The sequence below is a fragment of the Pleurodeles waltl genome, chromosome 3_1 (assembly GCF_031143425.1).
Source record: "Pleurodeles waltl isolate 20211129_DDA chromosome 3_1, aPleWal1.hap1.20221129, whole genome shotgun sequence".
Classification (NCBI taxonomy): domain Eukaryota; kingdom Metazoa; phylum Chordata; class Amphibia; order Caudata; family Salamandridae; genus Pleurodeles; species Pleurodeles waltl.
In genome coordinates, this window is record NC_090440.1 from 1,093,520,834 (window position 1) to 1,093,543,961 (window position 23,128).

At 42.2% G+C, this 23,128-nt stretch overlaps 1 protein-coding gene across 7 annotated transcripts in view; it reads left to right on the forward strand.

Annotated features, from left to right (window-relative positions):
* The window catches only part of TTC12 (tetratricopeptide repeat domain 12), a 282,909-nt gene that overhangs the window by 59,192 nt on the left and 200,589 nt on the right, over nt 1-23,128 (forward strand). For all 7 annotated transcript variants that reach the window (XM_069224366.1, XM_069224370.1, XM_069224367.1 and 4 more), the window contains 2 exons: nt 7,638-7,759; nt 15,407-15,466. In XM_069224366.1, coding sequence (XP_069080467.1) covers nt 7,638-7,759; nt 15,407-15,466 — 182 coding nt within the window. The remainder of the gene's footprint in view (nt 1-7,637; nt 7,760-15,406; nt 15,467-23,128) is intronic.

The following is a 23,128-nucleotide window of genomic DNA, read 5'->3' on the forward strand; positions in this document are numbered from 1 at the left end:
CCAAACAGTGCCGAGGTCGTCCGACTCCGGTCGAGACACCGGCACGCAGCCTTCTCGGGACCGAGAAAGTGCTGGAGACAAGCCTCGACACCGAGATGCCGGTGTGGACACGGCTCGACGCCGAGACAGGGGCACCGAAGCAGATCGACGCCGAGAGGTTTCGGCCCCGAAAAAGAAAAAAGTCACCTCGGAGCCGAAAAAACACGCAGACAGGGTTTCGATGACGAAACAAACTGCAAGCGACCCAGCTTCAGGCTCTTATACAGAAGAGCACTCGCTAACCTCCCAAATGCAAAAGCATAGGTTTGAGGAAGAGCTACAAGCAACTGATGTGGACCATACGCAAAAGCGTATCTTCATACAGCAGGGGACAGGAAAAATAAGCACCCTTCCCCCTATTAGGAGAAAGAGAAGGTTGGAGTTCCAGACTGAACAGACACCACAACCAAAAGTGGTGAAAAGAGTTACCCCACCACCCTCTCCTCCGCCCGTGATTAACGTCTCACCAGCACAAACTCCATCACTCTCCCCAGCTCACACCACCATGAGCCAGGGTGACCAAGATCAGGACGCATGGGACCTATACGACGCCCCAGTGTCAGATAATAGTCCGGAGGCATACCCTACGAAGCCATCTCCACCAGAAGACAGCACCGCGTATTCTCAAGTGGTGGCTAGAGCAGCACAATTTCACAACGTAAGCCTCCACTCAGAACAGGTCGAGGATGATTTTTTATTCAACACACTCTCCTCCACCCACAGCTCGTACCAAAGCCTGCCTATGCTCCCTGGTATGCTCCGGCACGCAAAAGACATCTTTAAGGAGCCGGTCAAAAGTAGGGCAATCACACCAAGGGTGGAAAAAAAGTATAAGGCGCCTCCTACAGACCCGGTTTTCATCACTACACAGCTGCCACCAGACTCTGTCGTTGTAGGAGCAGCTAGGAAAAGGGCCAACTCTCACACATCTGGAGATGCACCACCCCCAGATAAAGAAAGCCGCAAGTTCGATGCAGCTGGTAAAAGAGTCGCAGCACAAGCTGCAAACCAGTGGCGCATCGCGAACTCCCAGGCACTACTTGCGCGCTATGACAGAGCCCACTGGGACGAGATGCAACATCTCATTGAACATCTGCCCAAGGACTTACAAAATAGGGCAAAACAAGTGGTTGAGGAGGGACAGACCATTTCCAACAACCAGATCCGCTCCTCCATGGACGCTGCAGATACAGCTGCACGGACAATTAATACATCTGTAACTATCAGAAGGCATGCATGGCTCCGAACGTCTGGATTTAAACCAGAGATTCAACAAGCAGTTCTCAATATGCCTTTTAATGAAAAAGAACTGTTCGGTCCAGAAGTGGACACAGCGATTGAGAAACTCAAAAAAGATACGGACACTGCCAAAGCCATGGGCGCACTCTACTCCCCGCAGAGCAGAGGGAATTACAGCACATTCCGTAAAACGCCCTTTCGAGGGGGGTTTCGGGGTCAGAGCACACAAGCCAGCACCTCACAAGCAACACCGTCCAGTTACCAGGGACAGTATAGAGGAGGTTTTCGGGGACAATATAGAGGAGGGCAATTCCCTAGAAATAGAGGAAGATTTCAGAGCCCCAAAACCCCTACTACTAAACAGTGACTCACATGTCACTCACCCCCTCCACACAACACCAGTGGGGGGAAGAATAGGTCATTATTACAAAGCATGGGAGGAAATCACTACAGACACTTGGGTTCTAGCAATTATCCAGCATGGTTATTGCATAGAATTTCTACAATTCCCTCCAAACATACCACCAAAAGCACAAAATTTAACAACACACCATTCCAATCTCCTGGAGATAGAAGTGCAGGCACTATTGCAAAAGAATGCAATCGAATTAGTGCCAAACACACAAATAAACACAGGAGTTTACTCACTGTACTTTCTGATACCAAAGAAGGACAAAACGCTGAGACCAATCCTAGACCTCAGAGTAGTGAACACTTTCATCAAATCGGACCACTTCCACATGGTCACACTACAAGAAGTATTGCCATTGCTAAAACTACACGACTACATGGCAACTTTAGACCTCAAGGACGCTTATTTCCATATACCAATACACCCATCGCACAGGAAATACCTAAGGTTTGTATTCAAAGGAATACATTACCAATTCAAGGTACTGCCTTTCGGATTAACAACCGCACCAAGAGTCTTTACCAAATGTCTAGCGGTAGTCGCTGCACACATAAGAAGGCAGCAAATACATGTGTTCCCATATTTGGACGACTGGCTAATCAAGGCCCATTCGTTCATAGAGTGCTCAAATCACACAAATCAGATCATACAAACCCTCTTCAAACTCGGGTTCACCGTCAACTTTACAAAATCCAACATTCTGCTGCGCAAGGTACAACAATACCTAGGAGCCATAATAGACACATCAAAGGGAGTAGCCACTCCAAGTCCACAAAGAATTCTAAATTTCAACACCATCATACAACGCATGTATCCAACACAAAAGATACAAGCAAAGATGGTATTACAACTCCTAGGCATGATGTCTTCATGCATAGCCATTGTCCCAAACGCAAGACTGCACATGAGGCCCTTACAACAATGCCTAGCATCACAGTGGTCTCAAGCACAGGGTCACCTTCTAGATCTGGTGTTAATAGACCGCCAAACTTACCTCTCGCTTCTGTGGTGGAACAACATAAATTTAAACAAGGGGCGGCCTTTCCAAGACCCAGTGCCACAATACGTAATAACAACAGATGCTTCCATGACAGGGTGGGGAGCACACCTCGATCAACACAGCATACAAGGACAATGGAACGTACATCAAACAAAACTGCATATCAATCACCTAGAACTTCTAGCAGTTTTTCAAGCACTAAAAGCTTTCCAACCAATAATAGTTCACAAATACATTCTCGTCAAAACAGACAACATGACAACAATGTATTATCTAAACAAGCAGGGGGGGACGCACTCCACGCAGTTAAGCCTGCTAGCACAAAAGATTTGGCGTTGGGCAATTCACAACCAAATTCGCCTAATAGCACAATTTATACCAGGGATCCAAAATCAACTCGCAGACAATCTCTCTCGAGATCACCAACAGGTCCACGAATGGGAGATTCACCCCCAAATTCTGAACACTTATTTCAAACTCTGGGGAACACCTCAGATAGACTTGTTTGCGACAAGGGAGAACGCAAAATGCCAAAACTTCGCATCCAGATACCCACACGAACAATCCCAAGGCAATGCCCTATGGATGAACTGATCAGGGATATTTGCTTACGCTTTTCCTCCTCTCCCTCTCCTTCCTTACCTGGTAAACAAACTCAGTCAAAGCAAACTCAAACTCATATTGATAGCACCAACTTGGGCAAGGCAACCCTGGTACACAACGCTGCTAGACCTATCAGTGGTACCCTGCATCAAATTGCCCAACAGGCCAGATCTGTTGACACAGCACAACCAAAAGATCAGACACCCAGATCCAGCATCGCTGAATCTAGCAATCTGGCTCCTGAAATCCTAGAATTCGGGCACTTACAACTTACCCAAGAATGTATGGAAGTCATAAAACAAGCTAGAAGGCCATCCACCAGGCACTGCTATGCAAGTAAATGGAAGAGGTTTGTTTGCTACTGCCATATTAATCAAATACAACCATTACACACAACTCCAGAACATGTAGTGGGTTACTTGCTTCACTTACAAAAATCTAACCTGGCTTTCTCTTCCATTAAAATACACCTTGCAGCAATATCTGCATACCTGCAGACTACCTATTCAACTTCCCTATATAAGATACCAGTCATTAAAGCATTCATGGAGGGCCTTAGGAGAATTATACCACCAAGAACACCACCTGTTCCTTCATGGAACCTAAATGTTGTCCTAACTAGACTTATGGGTCCACCTTTTGAACCCATGCACTCCTGCGACATACAGTTCCTAACCTGGAAGGTGGCATTTCTCATCGCCATTACTTCCCTAAGAAGAGTAAGCGAGATTCAGGCGTTTACAATACAGGAACCTTTTATACAACTACACAAAAATAAAGTCGTCCTAAGGACCAATCCTAAATTTTTGCCAAAGGTTATTTCACTGTTCCATCTAAATCAAACAGTGGAACTTCCAGTGTTTTTTCCACAGCCAGATACCGTAGCTGAAAGGGCACTACATACATTAGATGTCAAAAGAGCATTGATGTATTACATTGACATAACAAAAAACATCAGAAAGACTAAACAACTATTTATTGCATTTCAAAAACCTCATGCAGGAAACCCAATATCAAAACAAGGTATAGCCAGATGGATAGTTAAATGCATCCAAATCTGCTACCTTAAAGCTAAACGACAGCTGCCCATTACACCAAGGGCACACTCAACCAGAAAGAAAGGTGCTACCATGGCCTTTCTAGGAAACATCCCAATGCAAGAAATATGTAAGGCAGCCACATGGTCTACGCCTCACACATTCACCAAGCACTACTGTGTAGACGTGTTATCCGCACAACAAGCCACAGTAGGTCAAGCCGTATTAAGAACATTATTTCACACTACTTCCACTCCTACAGGCTGATCCACCGCTTTTGGGGAAATAACTGCTTACTAGTCTATGCAGAACATGCGTATCTACAGCGACAGATGCCATCGAACTGAAAATGTCACTTACCCAGTGTACATCTGTTCGTGGCATCAGTCGCAGTAGATTCGCATGTGCCCACCCGCCTCCCCGGGAGCCTGTAGCAGTTTGGAAGTTACCTTCAATTATTTATATATGTATCATCTCAACCTTAAATAGGTGCATACTTAGTCACTCCATTGCATGGGCACTATTACTACAATTCAACTCCTACCTCACCCTCTGCGGGGAAAAACAATCGAAGATGGAGTCGACGCCCATGCGCAATGGAGACAAAAGGAGGAGTCACTCGGTCCCGTGACTCGAAAGACTTCTTCGAAGAAAAACAACTTGTAACACTCCGGCCCAACACCAGATGGCGAGCTATTGCAGAACATGCGAATCTACTGCGACTGATGCCACGAACAGATGTACACTGGGTAAGTGACATTTTCATTTTAGTTTTTCTGCTTCTGGCACAGCCAGTGGGAAGACACCGTTTTGCCATAGCAAAGGAACCGCCCCTGCAAATGATCTGTACAGATAACTGTGGCTCTCAACCCAATAGGTTTTGTCAAGGAGTGGACACATTTGACGTTGATGCCTGGCTTTCAGTGGGGAGATGGTGGAATTCTTTTAGTGCTTTTTACCTGTGAAAACATTATGCTCAGGCTCCAGCACATTCTGACCACTTGATTTTTTAACCTTAGCAAACATTTAGGAGACGTGTGCAGATTCTATTATAGTTTACTTGATTGTGCTGCCGTGAGGTCAACCAGTGTGGAGTGATGTAAGTTAATGCCCTTAACCACTGTGCTCACCTTGGGAGCAAACACGATCTACGTGTCAAGTAGAACTAGATTACTTAATTTCAGTTACGTGCATAGGCATATTCGTAGTTTGAGAAGTACGTTTATAGACAATTAGGTTATGCTGCTTCTCCAAGGACCACGACCTCAGTTTTGCTTCGTTCATGCACAGGAAACCATTTTCATCTCATTTAATAAAGTTGCACAAGTAAGTGGTGATGCTGGTCTGACTGAAGTCTTTTTTTGCATTTAGGAGTAGGTTTGGTTGTTGCCAGTTCACTTGAAAAATAGCCTGGTACTTCTCAAAGACCGGTTTGCAGGAGCCCACACAGGTGTCAGGAAGGGTTTTGTTACTATGGTACACAATATGATAAATCTTTGAGGAGGATTCCACAGACCCAATCTTTGTGTTGGCAACAGTTAATGAAGATAGAGTATGGAAAAGTATTGTGGGTGGCCACCATACAATTTTCTGTGTATGTACAGCAGAGAAGTATTCAGATGGCCATAAATAAGTCATGTGGGTGATCAATGTTAAAGCACAATTGGTGGCCAAAGAAGATGTATTGTTGGTGGCCAGCAGATAGATATTGTGGATTAGAGAAATATTGAGGATGAAGAAAGGGGCAGCTTTGTTGGCTGCTAGTGAACAGGTATTGCAGGCAGTCAACAGACGGGTATTATGGATGGCCAATGGAAATGTTTTCTTCATTGCCAGTAGAGAAACATTTTGTAAACTGTCTGCATTTTGAGTATTACATTTTATTACATTGATGAATTTTTTCTAAGATTACAATCCTCACTCCAGGTGCCACTTGATTTTGAACCATACAAATACAGGTTTTGTCCCTGACTTAAGATTACAAGATGGGCACACTTTTCCATTCTTAACATTTTTTCCTGTGTCTTTCACCATGAATACCCTGGTGAAATTTGCTTAGGGAAAAGAGGTTAGTAAACTGTTGCACAAAATCTGATGCTGCAGGTAATCACTCACACCAACCTTATTAATTAAAAATGGGGCAGCCATTCCACCCTGCCGATATACTTCTCTGTGCACTATCTGTATTTCCCCAAGGAGAAATTATCGGTGAGTACATTCAGCTAATTTGGAAAGAAGACCTTTGTGTATAACTTTGTTTTCAGTTATCTTAGTCCTGGTTTATTACCCTGACCTAACACTGACACAGAAATATGAAAAATTACAGCCTAGTAAAAAAGCACTGTACCACCAGGGTGAACAGTCTGAAAAGAGAATTTGTACATATGTAAAATATAGTATGGAAATTCCTACCTGGAAAAGGTACACTCTTGTCCTGAAATGATAGTGACTAAGCTTGTATCTTTTTGCTTCAGATTATTTGGCTCTTTATTTCCTTCTTTCTCTTAACCTAAGCACAGCTTTGAAAGTTTCCAGTTATTTGTAACCTCTCAGTAATCTTTTTTTTATTTTTTTATTTAAAGGTATGCATGATTTGTGATAGAACAGATGCACACAAACAGGGCATGTTTGCCTATCTATGGTTCATTTCATGCAGAGAACAAAATTCTGCACACCTACGCTTAATAAAATAATAGATTACTATGCATGTTCCTTACCCTAATTTGACAGATTTTTTATCAGTGGCAAATTCACTACTTCACAGTTAAGTTCACCTTCATTTTGTTAACTACCAAAACAACCTTTTCCCTTCGCTTACATTTCTAAAACATTGAAAGTATTTGGGTGTTTTTCTCCACTACAATTTGCACTGTCACACCAACATTTTTGTTGCTAAAAACAAATTCCCAAATTGGGTTTGGAAAACATTGAAAATGAAGATGAATACTCAACAAAATTAACATCTTGTGGGTATTGACAATGATCACTAACCCTACCCTTCCCATGAGACACCCATCTTCCCACCATTAACACTAAACCTTTACTGCTAACAAAACTGCAATATTTTCACCTATGTGACCTTAGCTTCTAATTGAGGGTGTATTAGACATAATATCCTGATTAAATGAACCAGGATCAGTCGTTCTGACACCAGATGACACTTCACATTTTTCCCGCACCCAATAGAAACTTTACTCACATAAAGGCATTGTAAATTTGACCCTTGGTATTGTCTTATCTTGAAACTCACCGAAGATTTGCCACATGCCATTGTACTCTGACATGAAAAAATTTCACTTTTTTGCAGCCCTTAAGGATATGGGGAATGAGGCCTTTGCGAAGGGGGACTACGAGACAGCTGTGCAGAGGTACACAGAAGGTTTGGACAGACTGAAGGACATGGTGGTCTTGTACACCAACAGAGCCCAGGTCAGTATCCACAGCACTATATGTCCATGTCAGCCTAGATGCTGAATTCTGACACCTCTTCTAGAGATAACAGTCAACTCCTATGACCATGCTACTAGTGGTTTGGCTAGTGCTCACCATTTCTTGAAAATATAACTTCAAATCCGCTTAATGTGGCTGCAGATACTCAGGAAGCTATTTGAATACAACATAACAGTCAGATGTGTCAATCCTAATCAGGGTTTGTCTCGCCTTCGAAGATACACAGGAAGCTCTGGTGGGGTCGAGAACAGAAACTGCTCTCAGGAATTGATGGACTGAGAAACCTTGAAGCCATCGAATCAATCAACCTATGGAGCCCTGAAAGTAGCCTTGAGTGAGTTGCAGACAATATCCTTCCCATCCTGGATGCGGCAGAAGCCAGCATAGCTCCCACCCGACGGGAACAGCTTTTCTGTATGCTCCCTCCTGGTGGGAGCAATTGTGTGTTTCCTGCCTGCAAGACCACGGCCAGGTAAAAACGTTTGTGGTCCCACTGGGCAGGAATAGCTTTCTGCTTTCGCTAGGTGGCAGCACCTTAGACGTCGTTGCCAGTGTTCTCGCAGGTAGGGAAAAGACAGTGTCGCAGGGCATGGGATACCACACAGGGTTTGATATATATGTTTTTGACCCCAGGGGGTTGTTTCTCTGGGATGCCCCAGAAGGCTTGGGGCAGGGTATCCCTATCCTGACCCTTATATCTTTTTTCAAACTTTTTTTCAGTATAGGGAACTCATTCTCTGAGCCCTAAAATGGCTGCCATCACATCCTTGTTGATGTGGTGGCAGCCAATCAGATCTTATCTCTCGATCTGTCAGCTCTGCGAATTCTCCACGGTGTGAAATTACAATGTTTTTGGGTCTTTATTTCTGAAACACTACTGAATGGATTTACACCAAATCACAAAAAGCACATATTCAGCCTCAAGATACAGCTTTCTGCCAAATTTGGTGCAATTCCTCTCAACAGTTTTTGTGGTATCGCTGTTCATTTTTCCTATAAAAAATGAATGGGGGAAGTGAAATTTGGACCCCCCTGTTTCTAAGGCCCTACATGACAGATCACCTCAAAACCTTCCAGGAAGGAGCTTAGGTTCATAAAAAGGCAGTGCATGGCAGCAGTTGGATGGCCACTCCCTGGGGATTTGGGCACAGGGCCTGGCTTTAGGCCAGGCCCTGTGGCCACCCCATGGTGCACATGGATAAAGGCCATGCTGTTCTGGAGTTTGGTCACTCATGAGGGCTAGGGCTGAGGACCTACAACCAACGCCCATGCCATGCACACTCGAAAGGTGAGTTCAGCAGGGGATTGATCATTTGTGAGAAGTTGGGTTCAATGTCTGGCTAACCCCATGTCACACAAGGTTCCTGACAAAGCAGGACAGTTGACAGGTAAAAGGGACCTCTCAGTCAATCAGAATGCTTTATTTCATTTGTGTGCCCACAGGCTCCTGTTCATCTATTTTGGCTGTAGTGCTGTTTAAAATTCCCTGTGGAAACTGCATGGGAAAATTGCTTTTTGGAACCCTCCTTTTTTGCTTGGGCCCCATTTGGCAGATCACCTCCAAAATAGTTTGGGAAGGAGTTGAGGAGGATGAACTTTGTTTTTGAAAGTTTTGTGAAGATTTGTCCAACTTCACCAAAGTTATTAGCAAATCAAAAAACGCTTTTCCTATGGAACTGTTATATTCACTGAAAAAGCAAAGGTTAAAGTGACATCGCAGATAGCTGAACATTTCAGTGACAAGGTAACATTTTGAACAAAAAAGAACACACACAACTGAAATTCACCAGCTATAGTTAACTCTAGTAACTATAACTTGTGCTCTGCATAACTATAATTAGCTCCTCAACAACTACTGATTGGATTTACACCAAATCATTAAAAGCACCCTTTCTGGACCAAGATCGAGCTTCCTGTCAAATTTGGTGTAATTCTGTTCAGCAGTTTTTTCAGCAGTACTGCCTAAAAACCTCATTAAGCAGCCAACCCCGCACCACACACAGCCTAGAGGGAGAAAAGGGGGCAGTGTAGGAATACCCCGACCCCCTAGCCTTGGTGCAAAAAAAAAGAGAAAGTGCAGAGGGCCCCCCTACTAAGGCTCGTAAGAGCCCCGGGGGCCACCACCACTTCCTCAGGCTTGATTTTATAAAAAGGAGAGGAACCGCGCGGAACCCCTTCTGGGGCATTATTATGCCCCATATAGGAAAAGCATTTCTTGACTTGCCGATATCTTTGGCGTTGTTTGATGAATCTTCACAAAATTTTCCACAAATGTGTGCTGGTGATTCTTGTTGCACATGGAAAGTTTCGAGGTGATCTGTCAAGCGAGGGCCAAAAAAAAGGGCGGGGGTCAAAAAAGTGTGTTTCCCATGTTAATTCCCATATGAGTTTTGAACACGGCTACAATCCAAACTGCTGGATGGAATTACACCAAATTTGGCAGAAAACTAGATTTTGTTTGTCAGATTGTGCATTGTGTTATTTGGTGTAACTTTTTGCAGTAGTTTTCGAGTAATTAAAGGAAAAATAAATTTGCATATCTGGACGGAGGCTAAGCACAGATGTAACGGTGAGATCTGATTGGCTGTCAGCACTTCAACCAGAAAGTGATGTCAGCCATCTTGGTACCAATATACATGATAGCACCCCATGAAAATGCATTGTAGTGAATGGTAGGTTTTGAGGGACACAAAAAGGAGAACGTATAAAGGGTGATAACAAATTTTAGTTACAATGTGAATCATTTGTTGTTGGTACCATGCTAATTTTAGGAATTGTGGTGTGTCCTAAGGTGATTTTACTCTGCTGAGATTTCATGAATCATGTTTGAGAGACAACTGTTTTCTCATGATTTTTCCATAGGGGTTCTGGAAGGTTCACCAGAAGCTAAGTGAGATCATCTTTTCTGTAAATTCACACTATCCTTCTAAGCCATATGAGAATGAAGTCAGACTTTTTCAGTAAAACATGAACTTCCAACAGGAGCAGCCTGTCATTGGATTGCCCTGTGTTCTACTGCAGCCTCCCAGCGTGTTCTGAAGAATAACCAGAGCGCTAGCAGTCTTACTTATAACAAAAGTGTGGGACAGCTGAAGCCATCTTGATTGACTCAAACTGGTAAAACCAGTAAAAAATTTAGTTTAGACAAGAACAAAATGGGGGGGGGGGGGAATCATTTTGCCATAACATTTATGGTTAGTACTGTAGAAAGAAAAATGAGCACATTTTAAGTATGTTCTCAAATATATTTCTCTTCTATTTCATTCAAACATTCTGACATGCGGAATTAAACATGCACTTTCAACACCTGCAGCAGACTGCCACTTATCTCCCTGTTGATCAGCAGCTTACAGTATTCTAATGAGCAACTAGAGTGCTAACATTCTGATTTTATGCCAAATGTGTGGCATATCTGAATGCCATCTTGATGGAATCGAAGTGGAAAACTGAAAGCATTTTCTACTGAGGATACTGCAGTAAATAAACAAATTAGGGAGCCAAGCCCTGCATCCAACCCCCGCGCCCTACCATGCATTGTGATGGGCATCTTACTAAACATTAAGAAAACCCTAGAAATTCACTGAAAAAAACAAAAGGTTACATGGACGTTATAGTTCTGAAATAAAATTTAAAAAACCTTCGAAATTCAATAAAAAACCAAAGGTTACAGGAGCATTATAGTTAGTTTCAGATTTTGCATGCACAAAACCATAAATATTTTCTTTGACATCATTGATAATATCACTGTAACATTTGCAGTAAACTTATTAATGGAAAAACTGCATGGCAATGGCCCGAGTTATAGTTATATTACAGCACTAGGTATAGTTACTTTAAATAATTCTAACAGCTGAATTTCAATGGTTTTTTATGTTTAAAATCTGAACCAAACTATAACGTCCCTGTAACCTTTGGTTTTTGAGAGAATATATTTTGCACACTCTTCCTCATCATCAAATGAATTCCCTCTGACACTCCTGGTCGCTGCAAAGTATTTATTAGAAAATGGCTGCTCCTGACACATTTCAGGTGTAACCTTTCTCTCGGGTCAAAGAGTGGGGCAAAGTCTCAAAGTAAATAATGAACATAACATGAACAGTGAAAAGGGACAAATCCCTACATACATTATCTCAGTGTTCTAGAAAGCAGCCACCATTTTGAAAGGTCTAAATACCATAACATGCAATTGACTTACATTTTTCGTACAAAAAAACAGCAAAATGAAAAAATTATGCATGGTGTACAATCAAAATAACCTAAAAACAATCTGCAAGATCACAAATACATTTGGGTGTAATAAATTAAATATTCTACTTAATAATTGTGCCCTTGAGCAACCTTCTGTACTGACTACATGACAACTTGCACTCTAAGATAGAAGGACGCAAACACCTTCTTCAAAGTTTACTGACAACTATTCACAGTGGAAATGCAGAGGAAACACACTTGCTTTGCCATGGCAATGTGCATGAAGTTAGGATGATTAGTACCTTACAGAAGTGGAGTTTCAACTGGGGCACCGGCTTTGTTTACATCTGCAAATGCTTCCTGTTGAGGTTTATTTTCCATGAAATGAGCATCATGCCAAAAGGAATCATATATATATATACCTGTATCGTAATTGGTGACCTTCATAAAGCGGTGCAACACTACTACAGTTGTTTTCTTCAAACACCTACTCACCCTAAAGGGCCATCATAGGCACGCACCACCACAGATTCTTCAGTCATTTCAGTCTTTGTTAGCTCCACCATGAACTGCTAGACCAGTTCAGCCTCATCTGTAACCTCCACAGACCGCAGGGACTCTTCCATCTCTGCAGCCAAGTCATTGCCCACAAGTGATAACAGATTGCTTGGACAATACTGTGCAGAGCAACAAGGGAGGTCCCCGAGCATCCTCAGACTGCAGCTCACAAATGAGCTGAGTAAATAGCATGTGCAACTGGTCTACCCATACCACCGCATGTAGACTCACGCTGCATTATAATTCTGCTTTCACTTCTTAATACAGAATTGAAGGAATTTGACGTATAGGTAACAGTCACTGAGGCATATTGCTTTCTGTATTGTTGACAGAAAGCACCCAGAAAATCAGCCAAATCGTTTCCCATAATAGATCAACATTTCCCACATTTGGAAGAAGGGAGTGAAAATCCAAAGAAGCCAGCCTCCTTGTCGGTCTTGGTACCTTGACTTGATAAAAAGAACAGTGCTTCTGATAAGGTACCTGAATGGTTTATTGGACACATGAAGACAGGTTCTGTGCTGAGGCAAGTTTCACAGCGTTTTTCCAGGAACCTGTCTCCCCCTTGCACAGCTCCGCCTGATAGTGCATGTAGAATATTGGACATCTTTGGCAAGAGAGTCTCCAAACTTGTTGTGACAGCCAGTACAATCGCCAACTTTCTCGCTATAGCAAAAGAAGCTTTGACAATCTTTAGGAGAAAAGGCTTCAGCTGCCATGATTATTGGTGCCATTAATGTGGCTGACACTGAGTTTTGGCAGATGGCAGGAGTTGGGGCTCTTACATGGCAAGGGTACCTATGTTCCACTTCCATCAGGCTATCACGTAGAACTGTGCTGTTGTTGGCCTTGATGTCCCCTAGGTGAGTTAGTGAAATTCAGTTTTTCATGATCTAATCTCCATTCTTACATTTCTGTAAACACATTGTACTCCTCCATACCAATTCATAATTCATCCTGAAAGTGTCTACAGACTGTCATTTAAATTAACCCAGCTTGCTTTCAGGTCCAAACGCAAGCTCAAAACGAGCACTGCATTCCTTGGATGTCTGCAGATGCTTAAAATGTACCCAGTCCTTTGTCAATTGGACAAGCTCTTCATGACTTTTGGCCACTATCAAAAAATGTATCTACTCTTAAGAGAACAGCCCTCCATAATCAGCATTCTTTTGCATACTCTGTATGATCACTGCTGCTAGCCTACGATTGCGAGCACTTGAATAGCTCCACTTGGAATTCACTAAATAACAGATGTAGGATCGCGACAGACTTAATAGTCAAACCACAGTTTACTTCTTTCCCTTTCTAGCCTTTATCTCCCTTCTCGTTCCTGTCTGAGAATCTCTCTCTTTGTTTTTGACTTCACTTTCGATAAGAGATCTCGCTATTACAGTTATCGGTGGAATACACTTGCTTTACTCAATAAATGCCATAATTATACCATATTTTAAACTTTACGTTTTTTTTTTTTTTTTTTACAGTTGTGTGCCTTTTATTTGTTCACATGCAGTGCAAAATGATATGTGTTAGGAGCTTTTTCACTGAGTGTGCTGTCCAATGTACGACTGCTTACTCGAAGTATACTGTTTCCTATATGAAACTTAATAAAAATCTGTTGAAATCAAAAAAGAGTAAACAGTGAGATGGATTGCTGATGCTACTGTACTTCATCACAATAAAGCTAGTCACCCCATTTGGTCTGCTGTGTCAGTCCATTATACAAGGGGAGTAGTATCCACGGCAGCCCTTTATTCCAGAGTTCCTCATCTGGACATCTATAGAGTTACCACACATCCACTCTGATGTGGGCTCTTCCAGAGAATCAGATACTGGCCTGGCGGTTTTGCGTCATCTCATCCATTAAACTGTGCTTCTTCACTTACTTAGATATAAAATCAATTTAACAATGCCACGGTACCATATGCTTGTAACGTACATGGATTGCATTTTGAATACTGTTTGTTATTCTGATTCAAGCACATGACTCTATGAAAGATCAATGCTAGTGGAGACACAAGTTAAAGACATGTAACTACAGTTCTCCAGTATCTGTATCTTTCAAAGGCCCTCATGTGACACTCTCCCACCTTTCTGATCAGAGGCACTTTCTATTTATGTCATTTAAAACTTGACAATATAAATGCAAAGTTTGGAAGCCTCTTGGGGGAGTGGAGGTTAGTCCAATATCACTCATTGGCTGAAGTTGAAGTTCAAGGCTTTTCTCATGAGGTGAATATGCTACTAAAGTAGCAGGATTTCCATGTTGTTTCTAAAAGAATTTACAATTCCACTATGAAAATGTTTCAGTGCAATTGCCAGCTCAACGACTGGGAACTATTCAGGCATGCAGTCAATGAAAGATGCCAATGCTGGAGAACTGTAGTTACAGATATTTAATGTGTTTCTCACTATTACTGCCTGAGTACTAAGCAGTAATTATTCATTTGGCAAATCTCTACAGTGCGCCATGCAGAATAATAAACTCATGTAGAGCGGAGTGTACCAAAGGGATGTGAAATGGATCAGAACCATAAATAGCATCTGAATCTGCCTCATTTTGTGTACCAGGCCATAATAAATTGGCAAAGGATTTAGAGATTTGGATCCTTTGAATGCTTGTAGTGTTATTGAACAAAGAATTACAAGGGACTACAATAACATTCAAGGTGGCAATCGCCCACCACAGTTTGTGTGCAGAGCCTCTAGAAATGCTTCACTAAAAAAAGTCTAGATTTTCATAATGCTCTTTATGCAACTTTACTTGATAATAAATTAAAAGGGGTATGCATTTTCTTTTTAATTTTCTCAATAAAATCCTAACTCTAGAATACTACGTTTTGAAAAATAAATTTCTATCAAACATTTCTGTTATAATTTCAGGCACATAATAAGTTGGAAAAGTACAAAGAGGCAATTACAGATTGCGAGTGGGCGCTTAGGGTAAGTGCTCTCTAATGACATTTTTTTTCAGGTGTCTGCTACATATGTATGCTACATGTGTTCATCCAAAAAATGCATCTCAGACCATTTGCTTTTTTTGCGAGACAGCAACTTATTGTTGTGACTGTCTGTCTTTGAACCTGCTCATGTTTAGGGAGCATGGGCCAATTACCACAGTCTTGGGTGATTTGATGAATTTGGATGCACAGTCTAAACTTGTTAGCAGATTGATACTGGATTTAAAGAAATAGAGAAGGATGTTTATATCCTTGTTGTTCACAAAATAAGAGCTCTATTAATTCACTGATTTTCAAACTCTGCGTTGCAGACACAACTATCTCATGTTCACTTACGATCATTTATTCACAGATATTTTAAGGTTCTTATTATGTACGTTTTTAATTCTGTTGGTCAGATTTGGCATGTTTTGGATCTGTTTTTTTTTTCTTCTTTAGTTTACTTTTTTAATTTTCTTCCACTTTTTGTTTTCATCCTCTCCCACTCTATGCTGCTAGCAAAGTGACAGGATGTGGTCTGAAACTCACTGAGAATAATCTGTGAGGAAAATGCAAAAGACAACAGCAAACACTTGAGCTTAACATGCTCTAAAAAGCAGTGCCCTGATTGTACATATTTTCCTCTGGTTCAGGAAAGGAGATGTTAAATTTCAGTATGCTGTATTATTCGTTTGTGAGGAGTAGGAGCTTATCATACAAGAAGCCATTTGGCTTGGCTGCCATTTTTAAAGCAAATTGAGTAGTTCAATAAAGAAACATATCAGCTTGCCCAAAATCTTTTCCACATGGTTATAGAGAAAGGCGGCTCTAAAAAAACGTGTTCTATCATATTACAGCCACGTTGAGACAAATGAAAGGATGAATGACGCAACACTGGAGACATGAACAAAGTTTCACACTTACCTAAGAAGGATGAAGTATCGAAAGCTAGTTTTCATTGCCGTTGGAAGCTCCAGCGTAATGAGATAAGGACTTAGAAAATGTGCTACTTGGTTGCAAAGTGGCCCTCTCACACACTGAATAACCGAGACTGAACAAATTGTTTCCCCTCTGGAAAAAGTCACACTCATTCATCAGTGCCAATAATATGAGTCTTGCAAAACGCTTCAAATTGCAAAGAATGGGGTCGCACTTCCACTTTATGCTGCAGAGTAATTTCAAATTGAATTATGTGGTTGTTTTCATTAAAAAACAAAGTATTAACTGCTTTTCAGAATTACTTGGCCTATCATTCATTGTCAATGTGAAGTTTTAAGTCAAAGATGTTTTGTTAAACTGGATGATTATTACTAGGTTGAATCACTTTCAAATAGTGGCTCTTAATTATTCAGTTTACCTAATTTCAAGTGTAAGTTTTTGAACATTTGCACTGAGCGTTTTTCTTTTCTCCTGTAGCCTTAACATCTCAGGGCCAAACTGTTTTCCAAGAGAAACATGCCAGTACTAATTGGAGATATTTATTTATGTTTTCCTTTGCTCACCCAAAGAAAGGAAACAGTTCATTATATGCAAATGAAATTAATAAAGGATCTGATTTTGAAAGCAGTGATGTTTATAAACCAACTGATACTTATTTTATATTGCATTGGAACTATGTAATTCCCATGATAACTACAGTAATCCCTTTGGAAAACAAGGAACTGTTTTAAACAAGTACCTCGGGCAAAATGAATGTTTGCTCCTGTTTTTGTGTCCATGAGACACTTCTATACTATAGAAGTGGCTGCCTTTGCACATGTTATCTATATATGGGCATCTCAGAAAATGTATTGGGAAAGATGAGTCAGAGCAATGCCAGGCATCTAGCTTGGCCCAAGAGCGAAAGCACGAATAGAGCCATCAAAATGTTTGTTTTTTAAATGACATAAGACATTTTATATAAGTATAGGATAAATCCAAATCCAAAATATAGTTTCTTAATTTCTATTAAAAAACAATGTCATCTAAAGAAGATGTCTCCATCCTTTTTAGGGTCGAGCCTGCGTTGCATGCGCTTGCGCATGCGTTTCGCAGGGAGACTCTTTTGTATTTATAAAAGGGCTCGGAGCCCTGTCAACTTCACATCAGTGTTTTTTATTGGCTGGTGGGCTTCCCTAATAAAATCTGCTTGCTTTCATTAGTTGAAGGCACGCATATGGCATGCCTTTTCCGGTGGCTAGCCCTCCTCCAGCGCAGCGACCAAGTACAGAAAACATGCGAGGCTCGCTGTTTTCCATGGGGCTCGTGGACTTTTTTTTTTTCTCTAATTTACGAGCCTGATCTCGCTTGGCAGAAGTCGAGCGCTTTGCGTACTTGATTTCACTTTTTCGGGTTATGTACATAAATGCACTTTTGCCCGATAGGTGAAAAGTCGGGTTAGGAGTTTACAACGCGATCAGCTCTAACATGAGCAAACGCGAGACCCGATGCATTGTAAATGCTTGTTTTAACAGTGAGAGGTACTACTGATCAGATAAAGCCATCCTGACCTACTGCCTAATAGTAACATAAGTGTTCTTCAAGGAAGGAAGAAGAGAAAGTAAAAAAAAAAAGGCAAAGAGGAAGACAGGAATAAAGAAAGAGAAAAGTGAGAGAAAGGAAGGAAGACCCAAAAATTAATGAAGAGGGGGGAAAGATGAGAAGACCCGATGGCAAGAAAAAAGAAAATAATGAATAAAGAGGAGGAAGTACAAAGAAGAGAAGGAAGAAAGGAGAGCAGCAGCAAAGAAGAGAAGGAGGAAAGAAGAGAAGGACCAAAGGTGATGTGGAGGCAATGAAATGAAAGAGATGAAGGAGAGACCGTAAGTATGCAGGAGAATGAAAATGAAACAGATGAAGAGGGTGCGAAGAAGAGAACGAAGGACACGATCATTAAACTGATAATTGACAACTAGATCTAAAGGAGATCAAGAATCCAGGAGAGCAAAAAGAAACGATAAAAGCAGAATGACATACAGTATCTGGGTCAGAGGTAAACAGGCTAACTAAAATGGAGACTATAACTAAAAGTGGAACATGTCCTCTGTTTGTTAAAAACCTAAAACTGAAAGAAGGAAGCCTGTAAGCAAGTGATCAAAATAGGTAAAGTAATAGAATTATTGAGGGAAACAGTTGTAAGCTTTATGACATTCTTAGAATAATTTCTAAACTAAATAGTCACTAAATTATCACTGATTGTGTTTTTGATTGTTTTGCTTAACAGACATAGGCCCTCATTCCAACCCTGGCGGTCATGGACCGCCAGGGTGGAGGGACACGGAAGCACTGCCAACAGGCTGGCGGTGCTTCCAGGGCCATTCTGACCGCGGCGGTAAAGCCGCGGTCAGAAAAGGGGATCTGTTTCTGGCGGTTTACACCGCCAGAAACAGGATGGCGGGAACGGGTGTCGTAGGGCCCCTGGGGGCCCCTGCACTGCCCATGCCACTGGCATGGGCAGTGCAGGGGCCCCCTAACAGGGCCCCATAAAGATTTTCACTGTCTGCTTTGCAGACAGTGAAAATCGTGACGGGTGCAACTGCACCCGTCGCACCCCTGCAACTCCGCCGGCTCCATTCGGAGCCGGCTTCATTGTTGCAGGGTCTTTCCCGCTGGGCCGGCGGACGCCCTTTTGGCGGTCGCCCGCCGGCCCAGCGGGAAAGTCGAAATGACCCCCGCGGTCTTTCGACGGGGTTACTTTGGCGGGCGGCGTCCGAGCCCGCCAAAGTCAGAATGACCCCCATAATCATTAAACATTTACGGAATAAAAGCACATACCAGAAACGTGCATTTGATGAAATAGCTATTCATCATTTACATGTTAAATAACACGCCTTCAAATTGAAATGAACAAAGGAGTCTCCATGCTGGAAATTATGATCCTTACAACAAGAGAGAAAAGAAAGACTAAAGGAGGAAAGGAAGAAGGGAAGTTGTAAAGAAAAGAAGAGAAAGGAAGAAATGAAGGAGGACGCACAGGAAGAAAGGAGAGGGGAAAAGGTGAGAGAAAAAAAGAGGGGAAGAATAGACAACAAAATCTGGAATGAAGACAAAGAGAGAAAGTGCAGAGAAAGGAAAAAAGAAAGTCACAGCAAAGAGAAAGGCAGCTTTGAAAACTGTGTTTTTGGATGTAACCTAATAACCCTCCAAATATTTTAACAATGAGCTTAATGAAATAGAAGTTCATGGAGTTTTAAATGGTGCGCTGTTGTCTGAGAAACGTACAGATAGTCAGTCGTCTTCCCAGGCAGCAGCATTGTTTATTTAAGAAGTCGGACTGCGCAGCTCCTGTCACTTCCCTTCCTCACGAGACTGGTGCACAGAGTTTTAAAATGCAGTGTCAGCACAAGCAGCGGTGTACTCCCAAACTCAGCTGAGAGGCAGCGAGCTACCGGTATCTCCGTCACGACTGACTTGTTGCAGACGCCTGATCTAAAGTATTTCAACTCATATACAAATGTCCTTTCCTCTTCTTCCAGAGGTTCGACAAGATTTACATTGTTATTTGCTAATTTTCTGCAGACCCTTTGCGAAGTGACTTTTTTTTAATACATTTGCAGCATACAGTTCTTCTAGTTCGGTAACGGAGGTTGTAGACTAGAAGTGCATCACAACCACGTCAGTAGCATTTAAAGTTGTCTCTTTTTTGCGTAGGCATAGTCATCACAGTGTCTTTATTTTTGCAGAAAGATTCATCCCATCTAATCTAATATAGCCTATAGTGACTATAGGTGTTTTCATTTATTTTATACAATTTGATGTGTATGTTCCTTTGGCAAAATATACTTAAAGTTCACAGCACGACCTTTGCACCTGCGCTGGCCTAGTTGTGGTGTTGCAGGGACGAACAGGCTGTCAGGAAGCACTTTCATAGTGCACAACCTAGAAAGTTGTGCACAGCAAGAACGATCGTGAAGGGTGTCTATTGCTAGTGGGCATTGGGTCCCAGGGAAGCTCAGAGCCATTACTCCACAGGCAGGTGCACCCATACACTTAGCAGCTTGTAGAGGGATGACTGATACACCCTTAAAGTACTGTTGGTCCTTTTGCTATTACTGATGGACCAGCGGTTAGAAGCTACCTATCTGTCTTTCAGTGCGGCGCTGCCCATTGTAAGTTTCCATCTGTACTGAGGACAGCACATTTTTGCGGCATTTCTCACGATCCCAGTCCTCACTAATCATCAATCTTTGCAAATAACGTGCCACTTTTGGTTTAGTTTAAGCATATCTTTCTACTGAGGCAGTCCTCTGTCGCTGGTTGCATCTGTGTATTCACTGGCAGTATCCACGAGATATAAGTGGAACCTTAGGCAGGCATAACCTTGAAAGGCCTTGACGAGGAACACAGAGTAATTCCAAATTACTGTCACCAGAGTGATCTCTCGCTGCAGAGAAATAATTTGACGTTGACATGGCGCCACCTGCAACACATCGCTTGTCCTCTTAGCAAGATCAATGGCTGTGCTTCTGTTTCTAGGGCGAAGGGTTCCATTCTTTCCAAAAATGATATATCAGTTGGACGTTAATTTGTTGTCATACTGTTTTTCTGCATAGTCGTTTAACGTGAGCTTGACTGATGTTGACGGGGGCATGGACTTATGGGCTGTCGCCATTTGCTCATGACGCCACAACCTTTTGTCGGTAATTTCAATTAATCAAAGCAGAGCTGATATCACACTGTACGAATATGCGAAACCATGAAGCGAGCAGTTTGCTTAGATTTTCAAAAGACCTTTCAGCAAAGATAGATGTGCTCCAGAAATATCCAGTTGTCAGAAATGATTTTGTGATGTAGATCTATTTGTTCACTGTAAAAGATTTATCAGTTTTTTTATTCCCTCGGCAGTTGTGCAGTAGTGCTAAAGTTTACTTTTGTGAACACGTCAGAAATGTGGGACTGGCCCGGTGCCTGATTTGTGCCGGAGGTTGCAACTTGCACGTGCGCCAGCGCCTGTCGAACTGGCACTCTCACGAATTTGTCTTTGCCCAGACCCAGAATATGAATGTTGCAACATCGTTTGGGGTTACTGTGACCCAGTGGTTAGATATTACCAGAATAATGCGTCAGTAGTTGAGATGCTGAGTGTTGTGACGGATAAACCTGTTTTGTTCGCCCCTTCACTATGCCCAGTTTTGCACTCTACTGATTCAGAGCAGGCTGTGCAGCCGTGCACAGTGGCACCCTACCAGCACCAGTATACTACCAGCCTGAATAGTATTGCATGTGCCCAGCTGCCATCCTGCCAGGCAATGGAGTGGAGCTCTGTATCATCCCAGCCCACTCCCATCCTGGCCGTGCGGCGGGCCAGCGGGCCCTACACCATGGTCAGGGACACGGACTGGGACTGTGAACGAGACTGCACACCATTGTTCACTGACTGAAGGCCATAGTGTGTACCACTACTGGCCTGCCCAACCGTGCCAAGCCTGCAAGTGAGCAGGGTTCACGATGATGGAGCGGAAGACTGACAGACCAAGTAATGGGGATCTTTTCGTCATACTGAGCTATTTGCAATTGTATTTTGAGTAACAAGAGAATCACTGGTTCAGAGCCTCTCCTACTTAAAGGACTATAACTGTTAATGCGAAAATAATGTCAAGCATGTGTTTTGAAATGGAGCCAGCAAAATAATATGGTAACTTATCCTTGTTCATTATGAGGCATATGAATGCATAGATATTGTCCCTAATTATATTATAAAGCAGCTCTAATGTGTTTTGAAGCTGATACAAAACCTTATGGATGGGAAGGACAGAAAGCCATAAAAATGCAAATTAGTCAAAAGTCTCTGCTGCAAGAATTGTGTGAAAAAAAGAAAACCACATTCCTTAAAGCAGTAAATGCTCCCAACACCGTCTCCTCCCACACAGTATCATGCTTAATCTGAGTGGGTGTAGATTAGTAACTTGGTGACAGTCTTTCCCAAAGTAATAGCAGAGGCTCCACACTGGCCTTGCAACCTACGCGATTCAAGGGGTTGGTGTGGGTAACCCTACAGAGGACTGCCATTCAATCCAAAGCCTATGAATATCTGTGAGAAAGTTAGGGGTGGGAATAACTCACGTCATTGCGTGTAGTGTAATCATGCAGAATTATCTAAAAATTCCTGAAGATTACACTTGAATTAAACAAGAAGAGTAATCCTGCATTTGGCACTATTTCTTAGCGCAAAAATGCCCTTCATGTCCAAAATGGGCACAAGGAATAGCGCTAAGAAATAGCGCTAAATGCAAAAAAAAAAAATAGAGAGTGCAAGCAGCCATGCTCACAAAACGTGCTTTTGGGGTAGGATTTCCCCCCAATTTAGTGCTAAATGTTGTAGATTGCGAATAGTCAATGCAAGTGGCTGCTCGCGCTGGCTAAGTGTGCTCTTGCGGTAGGATTTTTTCCCCCCAAAGTTACTCTTATTTACACAAGTTGTGGTATTAGCATAATTATTGGCAGTTATGCGTCAGAGGTTAACACAGAATTACCAAACTTACTCCAGCATAATCAAAATTCTACCCAGACCTACAGCAATGGAAGGGACAGGGCCCCCTCACCACATTCTGCATGTTAGGAGGGCGCATAATTTTGTGTTAGGCCACGTGATGGATTTGTGACCTCTAGTGACGTAGTTGTGCATTGTCCAATGGGAATTAAGAGGAAGTGAGCTGCCAGTTGACAGTATCCTCCTTTGAACAGGGTG